Source organism: Microtus ochrogaster, unplaced genomic scaffold, assembly GCF_000317375.1.
Source record: "Microtus ochrogaster isolate Prairie Vole_2 unplaced genomic scaffold, MicOch1.0 UNK26, whole genome shotgun sequence".
Lineage (NCBI taxonomy): Eukaryota > Metazoa > Chordata > Mammalia > Rodentia > Cricetidae > Microtus > Microtus ochrogaster.
The window spans coordinates 3,274,579-3,287,775 of NW_004949124.1; the positions used below are offsets into that span (position 1 = coordinate 3,274,579).

The 13,197-nt window shown below is 45.2% G+C and overlaps 1 protein-coding gene across 1 annotated transcript in view; it reads left to right on the top strand.

Annotated features, from left to right (window-relative positions):
• Alk (ALK receptor tyrosine kinase) overlaps window positions 1-13,197 on the top strand; it is a 739,399-nt gene that overhangs the window by 235,690 nt on the left and 490,512 nt on the right. Inside the window, exon 3 of the mRNA XM_013354040.2 lies at window positions 4,510-4,674. Within this exon, the coding sequence (XP_013209494.2) occupies window positions 4,510-4,674 (165 nt within the window). The remainder of the gene's footprint in view (window positions 1-4,509; window positions 4,675-13,197) is intronic.

Sequence of the window (13,197 nt, forward strand, 5' to 3'; positions counted from 1 at the left end):
GAGAGAGAGAGAGAGAGAGAGAGAGAGAGAGAGAGAGAGAGAGGAGAGGAGCTCATTCTTGTCTTGACCTGTTGTAACAAACTGCTTGAGGTTCCTTTAGCGAGTCTTTGACAATCTAAAGTAAGAGGTGCCCCCTTTAAGTATTACATTCCTAGAGTCTCTTTCCAGTGCTAGTGGCAAATGTCTGCTGGTCCATAGGTTTGGTTGTGAGATCAGGAGGAGCTGCAGCTGTGGTGATGGAGAGTCAGTGAGCCCCAGCAAAGATGAGTGCTTCCTGGGAAGGGTACTCTTTTTCTCCTATTTTAAATGCAGAAATGTAGGTTCAGATAACAGCCCTCCCTGGGGTCCTTCAGCTGCTTTTTTGCAGGACCAAGAGCCATCATGACTGTGCCCTGCCAAAGATTTATTTTACAGCACTTCATGTTCCTCCCCACAGGCTGATCATTTCTAGAAGGTTCCACTATCTTTGTTCCAGGAGGGAATTGATAAGAAAGACCAGTATCAGGCATCAGTGATTGATTATAACTGCACACTCAGCAGTTAGGAATAGTATCTCCCTTTCTTTTTTTTATAGTTTTAATTGGCACATGATAATTACTTTCCCCCCCTCATTGTTATTTTTCAATGGTCAGCTTCTCATAGACCAAATGGATATATGCAGTCAAGGCTGAGATCTCTGCATTCTTGTGAAGGTCATAGTGGCTGTAAAGGGTCTAACATTGAAGAGCAATAGATCTGTCTGTAGTTAGGAGGGGCCGCTTGTTCGTCTTGGATGCCCAAAACCAAAATAACCACACAGAAACGATATTAAGTAAAACACTGCTTGGCTCCTTCTTATTGGATAACTCTTACATATTAATTTAACCCATTTCTATTAATCTGTGCATCACCACGTGGCAGTGGCTTACTAGCAAAGTTTCAGCATGTCTGACTCTGCTGGAGGCTCCATTGCTTCTCCCTGACTCCGCTTTCCTTCTCCCATGCTATAGGCCAAGGCAGTTCTTTATTCATTAACCAATAAAAGCAACACACAGACAGAGGGACCTCCCACACCATCTGTCCCCCGAGGGTGGTACAGAAATCTGACGATGTGAGCAGTGGGCAGAGTTCAAGTCCAGGAACAACCATCTTCACAGTGTCCTGGGGCATTAGGTGCTTTCCTCTCTGCTGTCATGAAACTCTTGATGAGAGGTGATGGGAGGAGAAAAGGTTTGCTTTCATGGTTTGAGGGGGATACAATTCATCATGGAGGCAGACATGGCTGCCACTGAAGCTCCAGGTGCTCTGTCATGAAATGGAGAGTGATGAACGCCAATGCTCTACCGATTTTCTTCTTTCTCTTCAGCCGAGAACCCCAGTGCATGGTGCTGCCCTCATTCGGGGTGTCTTCCCTCTCAGAATTCCCCTCTGGGATCACCCCACAGACATACCCAAAGACATGCCTCATTAATGCCCCAGGTGTTGCTTGTTGTAATAACTCAGCAACTGAAATGAGCCACCACACTCAGACATTACTTAATTTGGTCTTTGTCCCTGGGTTTTGATTCTGGAGCTGTGGTGGAGTGAGCAGAAAACCCTGGATTGACAGTATGCTCCAGCCCTGGGTCTCTTTCTGGCTCTTCCTGGAAGTGGGTGGGAGCTATTGTCTTCATAAAAGTAACCTTTCTGAGTTCCGGTTTCATCTACAGAGGAGAAAACAGCACCCACCTTTTAGTGTTGCTCTGTAGACCAAATATGTTGATGGGAATATGTACTTAGAATGGTCCCAGCAGATAAGATGAGGGGTGCCCTGGGCTTACCTGGCCCTGTGGAAGGCTGAGCACTTTGATGAATCCCTTGATCCCTGTGAGTACTTTCTGTGAAAGAGAGCTTAGAGTTTCTGCCTCATAGGCCCTGAGTCAGAAGAGGGGTCTTTAAGAAGCACCCCATAACTAGAACCTTTGACAAGGACTAAAGAAGAGGAGTCTTTCCTGGCGTTGTTAGAGAAAATGATCCCCAGATATTATTGCCTAAAGATATTAAAGGTGGTTTAGAAGGGAGAAAAAAACAACCTGTCTCTCAATGCTTTATAAGAAATTAAATCAGAATGTAGAAAAATCCAATTCAGTTCCATCCAAAACGAGCAGCAATATTAACTCCAATCCTATTTAAAGCCAGGAAGTACAGCTGGGAGGGCAAGAGGGAGGCCTGCCTCCAAGCACTGATTTCAAAACAAACTCATTTGGTGATGGGGCATTTGCATAGCCTGCTTTCCAAGGCAGGGTTTGACCCCAACACAGTGGATTATTACACTCCCCAGAAGCCAGGCATCCCAGAATGGATGGTTCTCAGTCTGAGGTCTGTTTGCCTAATATGTACACAAGCACGTTTGCCAGGCGACGTCTGTTTCGGCACAGCACCCCTCTGTCTCAGATGGAAGTGGGACATCTTTATTTGGAGAAGAATAGATGTGATGGATGATAGCTGTAGAAGCTGAAGTTTTGGGACGGCATCAGTAATTGCCACCGTTGGGTGGGTGGCTGCTCTCTTTTTCTCGTGTCTTTTCCCATTTGCTAATGCGAATGGAGATTGGGGGCCTCCCTAGCGAAGCCATGTGTAATGGCCGTGCTATTCATTTTGAGGCCAGTTTGGTATTGCAAGGCACCAAACATAGTACCAGTTTTATCCTGGCATTCTGATCGCAAAGCAAGGTGTCTGGCAAGCCAGCGCTGATGGTTAAGGGGCTGAGGAGGAGGCTCAGTTAGCTTAGAATGCACACGGTCCTGAATTTGCTCAACAGCAGCGCAGAGACAAGGATTATATACCCCGGATTCTACCACTCAGGAAGTGGAAACAGGAGGGTCAGGGTGATCGTCCTCAGTTACACAGACAATTTGAAAGCCCAACGGGATAGATGAGTCTGTGGTCGGGGGGGTGGGGCGGGGAGAGGTTGATTACCAAAACCGGCAGTTCCTCCACAGACACTCTCAACAGCAGCACTGCCGCCCTCAGAGGCAGACAGACCATCTTCAGTGCTGAGAAGATACAAAGGCGGCGAGTGACAGGGCAACACACACGAGGTACCATCTCCCCATTATAAACGGGAATTGTCCGCAGCATGAAAGGGCGAGTGGTATTAACCTTAGGACCACAGGATATAGCTCCTGGAGAGCCGCTGGGAAACATAAAGCCAATCTCTATTGCCCAGAAACAGAAAGACACTTAATGGACATGTAATTGAGAGTCCACCCCCCCCCCTCTTCTAACTTAGATAGTTTGGCTGTGTCAATGGGAATCATTTCACTTTCACTCCCAAGAAGGGCCAGCTGTCCATGGATATGATTACAGGACCATCCAGCGTACCAGGCTTCTTTTGGAGCTGGAAATAGTGGCCCAAAAAAGCAGCTGTTTAAAAGCACCAGTGTGAATTGGGAGTTAGCACCCATTAGCAGGACCACAGATTGATTCATCAAATTAGCAATAACCCCTCCAAGAGCAAGGACCTTGGAATCTTATAAAAGTTAATTTGAGAAAGAACTTTGAAAAGCATCTGGCCTTGGTCTCCTCCTTGAAGACTTATGAGGTCCAGACAGGGTAGAGGACTTACAAAAGATCGCCAGCAAATCAGCAGCCAAGGAGGGCCAGTTTCACTCGATGCCTATTTCCAGAATATCTAGTCTGGAAACCCTTGGTTTGGCTGATAAAGGTAACAAGGTCCACACGTGAGACGATATCCTCCAGGATTCCATCAGCGTGCTCGGAGAGCCCGGCCCTTGCAAAGCACTTCCACCACGTTGGATACTAGACAGTGAATGGATAGGGAGAGCAAAGATGCCAAGAGGCTCAGGTGCCCCGAATGTGAGGCAAGCAGACAGTGCCTGTCAGGATGATGTCTCCCACACACAAGCCGACGTGGAGCTCAACTTTTCCAGGGCAAGGCTTCTTCCTGCTTCCTTTCCTCCCTAGGTCTCCATCCTCAGTGGCTGTCCCTGGGCTCCTTCAGGACAGAGTAAGCCAGGACCCACTCATAGTATTCTTGACACACTGGTGGTCACAGAGGTAGAGGTGGAGATGCCAAGATGGCGAAACAAGGCTGCAAGTACCATGTGTTTGCTTTGATCTGGGACTTCTCAGTCAGGCCCGGCAGGACCTGCCTAGGTCTTCTGCACACACTTCTTAAGGCTGAAGGCATCACTTTCAGTGAACAGAGGGGAGGGGATTGAAAGCCAGAGAGTTGGTAGTATTAGAGGCAGACTCAAATTCAGACGTTACTTGCTTAGAGGAGCTGTGCTCACCCGCGGTGAAGCCCTCTCCCTCTTCATGGCAAGCACAGCCCCTCAGTGTCCCGGGAGTTTGGGGAACAACGTTTGTTCTTTCCTTTTGGCAGCCTGGCCCATGGTCACTGATGGAATTGCCCCTTTCTTGTCCTGGATGGGTGGAGGCTGTGGAAGAAGCAAAGGCCGGACTGCTAGAGGCCCGGGCCCACGTTTGGGGAACAGCTTGTTCAAATGACCTCCTTTGTCATTGCAGGTCTGGAGTGCAGCTTTGACTTCCCCTGTGAGCTGGAGTATTCCCCTCCTCTCCACAACCACGGGAACCAGAGCTGGTCCTGGCGACGTGTGCCCGCAGAGGAGGCCTCGCAGATGGACTTGTTGGATAGGCCAGAGGCAGAACGATCTAAGGAGACGCCCAGAGGTAAGGGGAGAGGGTCCTGGGTGGGCCCGGATGAGGCTCAGCTGCCTATTTCCTTGAAATGAAAAGGTTTTCCCAACCCTGTTCTGCCTTTGTCTCTTTGGAAATAGACTTTGATATCTGTACTTCTCCATGGCTCTTTGACCTATCTATCAGGGAACACGTGAGTCTAATTTTAAGATGAATCTATAGCCCTTTACTCTTCCCGAGTAATAGAGTAGGATTCTAGAACTCTTCAACATAGATTTCCCAAGGTAAGACACTGATAACTTGTTGATCTGTTTGTCCATCTAGAATGGGGTTGCCAAGGAAAACCCGAGTCACTCAGTTGATTTGAATTTCTAAAAAAGAAATAAACACTCTTTTAATATGTCTCAGGTGATGCTCGAAACATACTTAGACCAAAACCTATTCCAACCGTATGGAAAACTTCAAGTGTGTTCTGCATTTTTATTTGCTGAATCTGCCAATCTCAATGGGGGAGGCGCCGTACAACTGGGTTCAATGTGCGTTCCAGAGTCATTCATGAATATTCAGGCTGCATGCTTGTTTTGCACGGTGCTTTCAGCGGTCCCGAGCTGTTTATGAATATCGCCTGCCAAATTTTCGAGACCTGAAGATTAGACACTGAATAGTGGTTCTGGGTGCACATTTTGGAAGAGTTTTTTACAGAGAGATGTGAAAACATTAAGCCCACTTCAGCCTTCTGGTCTCTCTAGCCAAGCAGAACCACAAGACTTCCGATTCCTCAGATACAGAAAACTCAGTTGGCCCTCAAATTGACAGCATGGTTTTCTGGTCTTTAGGAAGAGGTGGAAACTGGGAATGGATTTACTGGGCATATGTAGGACTTGCCATCCTTAGCTGTCCTCTGGGATTCAACACCAGTGAGGGGAAAACCAAGACTCCAAGGAGGGGAATGACTGGGCCAAGATCACACACTTTTATGGGCAGGTCTAGAAGTCTACCACAATGAATGCCAAGTAAGGCTCCTTCCACCATGTCTCTGTGTCTATGACTGGAGCCTGTCCTGCACCCCAGTTCCTGACGATGACAAACTTGGGCTCATATGTCTGTGGAGTCAATCAGGGGCGGATCTTGTTTGAACTGAGGAATGTGACACAAGCATCATCAGTACCCTTGGATTTGTCCTATCTGCCACCCTCAATCCCTGGCATCCCAACAGACCTACGAGGCACGATCCCTTTCCATGTACTCTTCCAAACTTACTCTTCTGCTTTCCTGACCCTCTTGAGTTAGTTTGAGGTTGATTTGTGCTTTAAGCTGCCGTCTCCTGGATGAAGATGTCTGGTCTGTGTGAGAGCATGCATAGGTAAATCGCTCTTAACCAGGCAGTAGCATGGGGGTTTATAACAGAAATCGCAGAAAGCATTGCTTGGAGATGCCAGTCTAGAGATCTGAACTGAGGCCTAGGAATTTGAATATTTTATATTATGAAATCTGGCAGGTACAAAAGATAGCCATAACGTGTGTGCACAAATTATAGATGATAGTCTAAGCAACACTCAAGCTTTTCCCACCAAGCTGAAGCATCTCAATGCTGTCTGCCCTCGCTTGGCCACAAACATCACTCTACCCTTGGAGGTAACTGTTTTTTTTTGTATTATATGTTAATCATTCATTTGTCTGTCTTTATGGCCTTACCACCTAAGTGTGTGGCCCCCACACAAAGAAGTTATTAGATCTTCCACCTTTTAATATAAATAGAATCATTTTATCATCTTGTAACTTGTTCATTCTGATACATGTAGCTTTGGTCTATTGTCTTTGCGGTCCCTTGAATTCATAGCACGAAGACAACAGTTGCTTTTCTCTCTTCTGTCATTGAATGTTTGGGTTATCTCCAGGTTTTTGCAATTACTGATAACACTACCGTGAGCATTTTTGCAGCTTTCTTTGTGCACTTGGTACAGGCGCCTTGGGTCACACAACAAAGATGAAGTTGCTGGGGTGTACATTAAATGCATCTTCTGTTTGATTCTCATTAACCTGGAGTCAACAAGCCCCAGGGAGCCTCCTGTTTGCTTCACCAGTGCTAGGATTAGAGGTATCTTACTGTGCCTGGCTTGTATGTGGGTTCTGGGGATCAAACTGAGGCTCTCATGATTGTGTAGCCACCGCTTTGCCAACTGAGCTGTCCCCCTCCCTCAGTGGACTTCCTAAAATATTCTAAGTGTATTTTCTTAGGTGGTTCTAAGCCATAACTTCACTTGTGCACTGTTGACATAGGCCATCTTTTCAGATTGACTCTGATGATTCATAGCCACCACTGTGGTTATCTCTGAATTCTAATAGCCAACCTGGCTGGCTAGTTTTATGTCAAACTGACACAGACAAAAGTCTCCTGGAAAGAAGGAACCTAACGGAGAAAATGCCCCCAGCAGATTGGCCTATGTGCAAGCCTGTGGAGCATTTTCTTGACTGGTCGTTGAAGTAGGAGTGCTTAGCTCTCTGTGTGCTGTGCCGCCCCTAGGCTGGCGATCCTGGCACTGGAAGAAAGCAAACTGAGCAAACCATGAGGAGCAAGCCAGTAGGCAGGATAGCCTTTGCTTCAGCTCCTGTCTTGGGATCTTGCCTTGACTTCCTTTAATGATGAACTGTGAAACGAACAAAAACCCCTTTCCCGTCCAAATTACTCTTGATTATTAATTCTTAGCATAGCAATAAAAACCCTGACAAAGACTTCATCAAACCTCTAATTTTTAATCAGCTTGTGTGTGTGTGTGTGTTTGTGTGTGTGTGTGTGTGTTCGTTTTTTTGAGGCAGAGTTTCTCTGTGTAGTCCTAGTTGTACTGGCACTGGCTCTGTAGACCAGGCTGACCTCAGACTCACAGAGATCCCCCTGCCTCTGAATCCCGAGTGCTGGGATTAAAGGCATGCACCACCACCACTTGCTGTATGTATTTCTTAAATAACTATATTTTACAGATTGAGTGGGCCAGCACGATGTAGTGAATTGGAGCACAGAACAGCTAGACTCTGCATGAGTCCCACAGCCTCTGTGGTGTCAGGTGGCGTGTATCTGGAAGTTGGGATCTTTTGTATGTTTTAAACAGTGGCAATAAATTGTACACTGCTGATCTCTAACCTGCGTCTCCTTCTTTGTCTTCCTCCTTGTGATCTCTGGCCTGTGTGAGTCACACAGAAAGCTATGAGAAACCAAACTGTGGGAGGAGAGGAGGGAGAGAAATCTCTGTAGCGTGACACGTAGCGAGTACCTTTATGTTTTTAGGAAGCTTGATTCCCAAGGGTCAGCACAGGCAGCCAATGCAAAATTTCTCTCATTGGGCAAGTCAGCCAGGCTGGGAATACCCATCTTTAAGTACACATTTGTCAACTTCAGTCTCTCTGAAAAGCTGTCATTTGAATAATGTGGTGGTATGCAGCCCCCATCAAGATTGTGACATAAGAGACCACCACAAAAGCCGTTGTGTGTGTACCTCTCTGCTTTAGCAAATCCTTTGGTGATGCGGTTGTTCCTACTGTAAGAAATGTACATTCCTCTTCCAGATGAAGGAGTCTGTATTAATCAAGGGTTTCTAAAAAAACAGAATTGATTGAATGAGAAAGAGAGAGAGTATAAAAAGGGGAATTATTAGAGTTGTTTACAGGTCATGGTCTGGGTAGTCTAGCAATGGCTGACACACAAAAGAAAGGCTAGAAATTGGCATTTGTTCAACCCATGATCCTGAATGTCTCAGCACCCCAGTCTGGTGTTGGGAGTCCAGGAGGATTCCCAGAGAGCTACTGGTTTCCAGTCTATCTTGGAATCCTAAAGAAATAAGTTTTAATGCCATCTAAGAAAGGCCTCAACAACTGGATAGATGAATTTACCAGCAAAAGTGAAGGCAAACAGACTTCTTTTATTTGGACTGCATCCAGGAGGTGTGGCCCGGATTTGGGCTGGGTCTTCTCACTTAAAATGAGCTAGTCAAGAAAATTCCTTCCAGGAGTGCCTTGTGTTTTAATTCGTTGCAGATGTAGTCAAGTTGATCGCCAGGATTAGCACAGTCTACTAAACAGAGCATTGACCCATCATGGAAAATGGGGGAATCAGTCCCCACACATGATGTGGGGATTTCTGTTCAGATTTTCAAACCATGGATGTCTGTTTACTTTTCAAGGAAATTCATTATATCCTTCCTTACCCTTTGAAGTGAGAGGCTGTTCCTAACGAAGTGGGCTGGTATAATACCGCCCACACTCATGCTCGCCAAGGTACAGCAAAAGAAAATAGCTCTACCAATCTGGACCCACAGTGCAGCCCTAATGCTCTGCTCCCCAGATTCTCTGTTTTCCAGATGTTGGGGAACATGCTTGCAGTGTGGGTGAGGAAAGGTAATGGAGTATTCTTTAGGGTTTGATGTTTGATCTTTTTTTTTTTTTAACTGAACATTTATTAGTTGGATGGTATTTAGATTATGTTGCAATATTTCTTGCCAGGGATAAAGATGGGCCAGCAAAAGGCAGAAAAGTAATAACAATCATAGGTAATGAACTCTAAGATTATAAATTTTGAATGATTTTAATTTATGGTCCCTATAACTGAGAATGATATAGGTAAGGCATTACAATTTAGAGCAGCAAGATAATAAAAGGGATCATTTTGATAGGACACAATATTTATAAATTAATAAACTCTTGAGGCATCATCAGGTTGGGGCATTCTGTGACTTTTTAAATGCCTGGGGGCATGTTTTAATGCATACTACCTCCAGTGTTGCAGAACGCATTCAAGGGGCAGATTTTCCTCTCCCCAGCAAGACTCCATTTCCGTCTCTTATGAATTCCAGCTTAAAAACAAAAGACCCCTTATCACAAGTGTTCCCTCCCTTGCTCCATGCCTTCTCGCGTATAAATGAAGAGTGAATTTCAGCACAAGTCTCTTCTGGAGTTCTGCTTCTCGAGTTTTCCCTTTGGTGGACACTCAGTTGGGAAGCTGTTACTGAAATTCTCCTATTCCTCATAAAGGTGACATAGTTTTCAAATGGTTGAAACACATTGTCTTGAGGCCTGGAGCAGCTCCAGATGCTTCTGAACATGACCAGAGTCCCATAACACCTCAGTGGGAGTTGCTCGGTCTTTTACTCCACAGTGTTTAGCTCTTGACTTCCAATGACTGCTCTAACAGATTCGTAGAAACTGGATGGTTTACAGAACCAGCCCAGACATGGATCCTCTCCTGAATATGGAAGCCCAGAGTTGGACATCAAGGCACCGACAGGGTTGGTTCCTTCTGGAGTCTCTGAAAGAGATTCCATCTCACGGCTCTGCCCTGGTTCCTGGTGCTGACTGGGAGCAACTAATGTTCTTTAGCTTAGATGGACCATGGCAGTCTCTGCCCACGCCCTTCTCTCTTTGTCTCAGCAGGGAGAAGAATTGTCCTAGACTTATGACCTGCCTTACATGCAACATGGTTTCATCTCAGGATCCTTAATTAAATCTGCAAAAAACAAAACAAACAAAAAACATTCCTAAATGCCTTCTCTGACATAGGTTTGGAGCTTTGGGTTCTTATCTCCTGTCTAAGTGGGTACTTAATGGGTTTTCCTCTCCTATCTCAGTTGGGATGTAGACCCCATTTCTTTCTCTCTGCACCCATGGGTTGAGCTCTCAAACCTTCAGGGAGTCCAGTGAAACAGATTCAGGAGACAGCTATTAGTGCCAGAATTGCTAATCCTTCCTCTTGTTTCAAAGGGCTTAAATTTCCTCAAAGAAACCCCAGGAGGCTGTGGTGGTAAATATTTATGCTCTAAGATATTTGGGATCCTGGGACAGAACTCCTGGCTGGCCTGAGATGCCTAGGGAAACCTGGTCCCTGATATAGCCCCATACCCACTCCTCCTTCTCCAGTCACTCTTGCAGGCTAGGTGGCTGAACTGCCCTGCTGTGCATGTCCTGACTCCTGACGCTTTGGTTGTGGGTAAATACCAAGAGTGATGAAATCTGCCAGGTCTCTTTTTACACAGTGAAGTTCATCATTTCTGTCTTCAGCCTCCATTTGTGGATTGCCTGACAGCTCCTCAATTAACCCCTCAGCCGCTGAGTTCATGTTCGCTCTTTCTGGAAGGCATGAACCCATGTTCATGGGTTCATGTTCGCTCTTTCTGGAAGGCAAGTTCCACGTGTGAGCGAGCCAAAAGAGGGTGTGTCTTCAGCGGACTAGGGCAGGCTGCCAGTGAGTCAGAGAGGAGACGAGCTCAGAGTTGACAAATCACTGTGCTATGTCCCAAGAGCACTGCCCTCATTCCTGCCCTGATAGTGGCATGTCCCAGTGCAGGCTGCAAGTCGAGTAGTTACAACCCACAGGGCCCAGTGGTCGCCCCTGAGGTCACTTGGTTAATGAAAGTCAATAATTGCATGTTTCACTTTCTCAATATGAGCAACCTTTACCAAAGACCTCTGGTCTTAGAAGGATGTTGAAGCAGTTGGAGCAGGCAAGAGTGATAAGCCACCTGGAATAAAAGAAACACACAATCGAGATAATGGGTGATTGGCAGAGCAGGAATCTGAACAGAAAAAGAAATGTTCTTTCTTTTCACTTAGTTCAGATTGGGACTGGGGCATCTGTGCAAGAATTGTCAAGTTCCAGTTCCCTCAAGCTGCCATCCTGGGATGCTGTCTCAGTCTCCTGTTGTTTCACATTTACGGCAGCGTCTCCAGGCTTTGCTGTATTTCATGGTCCTTCATGATATAACACAGTTTTAAGCATGTGCCTGTGTATCATTTATCATTTATATACACATAGCTGGATACTACTACTGGCAAAGTTTAATTTGTTTTTTTTCTAAGATGAAAAGAAATATAATATTGGCCATACGGAGCCCACACACCTGTTTTAGTGGGAAACATTAAAGTTCCCCAAGTCATTTCAGCCTGGTGCCATGATTACTCATGACCCGGTCTTCCTTGGTTCTAAAAGAGCCTTTTAGTGCAGGTTTCCCTCTGTTCCCCTACTTCCCATAACCTACTGCCACTGACCAGGGGCTTCTATCCCAAGAATGTCTCCAGACAGGTCTAGATTTACAAGAGTTGTTTAAGTTTCAAGGACCTTTAATCTGTTTTCTTAACATCTGCGTCTTTTATTTTCTTTCATCTTCAAGGAGATGGGTTGATGTAGGGTGAGAATAGCTTTTAGGCTGAGTGTGTTAACGTAATGATTCTCCCAAGCCATGAGACAGTCTTCCTCTGTGTAGTTCTTAGACCTATTGGCTCATCTAGATGCTACTTATGAGGGCAAAAAGAAGAAACATTTTAAGGACCCAACAATATGCACTTAAATAAATAAGATGTAGCATGCCCAAACTATTATGTTGCTACATTTCTGCTATAGAAATATATTTAGTGGGAGTTGAGATATGGCCCAGCAGTCAAGAGCATATACTGAGAGCCCAAGTCTAGTTCCCAGCACCTACATTAAGACAAAACCACTTGAGACTCAGATTCAGGGGCACTTAATGCCTCTAGCCTCTGAGGGCACCTGCACACACACACACACACACACACACACACACACACACACACCTCCACCACCAATACCACCACCACCACCACCATCAATACCACCGCCACCACCATCAATACTACCGCCACCACCACCACCAACAGCAACAACAACAAAGAAATATATATAATAATATAGGGAAATATTTAAGGCACATTATTTTTTATTTTTTTTATTGTTTTTATTGAGCTATATTTTTTCCACTCTCCTCCTTTGCTCTCCCCTCCCCTTCTATCCTCTCTCCCATGATCCTCATGCTTCCAATTTACTCAGGAGATCTTGTCTTTTTCTATTTCCCATTTAGATTAGATCCATGTATGTCTCTCTTGGGGGTCCTCTTTATTGTTTAGGTTCTCTGGGATTGTGAATTGTAGGCTGATTTTTCTTTGCCTTAAGTCTAAAAGCCACTTATGAGTGAGTGCAAGTTATATTTGCCTCTATGTGTCTGGGTTACCTCACTCGATATAATGTTTTTTAGATCCATCCATTTGCCCGTAAATTTCAAAATGTCATTTTTTTCCCTCTGTGTATTTCTATTGTGTAAATGTACCACATCTTCCCTATGTATTCTTTGGTTGAGGAACCTTTAGGTTATTTCCAGGTTCTGGTTATGATAAACAGTGCTGCTATGAACATAGTTGAGCACTTGTCCTTGTGATGCAAATGAACATCCTTTGGGTATATACCTAAAAGTGTTATTGCTGGGTTTTGAGGTAGGTTGTTTCCTAATTTTCTGAGAAATCGCCATACTGATATCTAAAGTGGTTGTACCAGTTTGCACTCCCACCAGCAATGCAGAAGTGTTCCCTTTACCCCACAATCTCTCCAGTATAAGCTGTAATCAGTGTTTTTGATCTTGGCCATTCTTACAGGTGTAATCTCAGAATTGCTTTGATTTGCATTTCTCTAATGGCTAAGGATGTTGAACATTTCCATAAGTGTCTTTCAGCCATTTTAGATTCCTCTGTTGAGAGTTCTCTGTTTAGGTCTGTACTCCATTT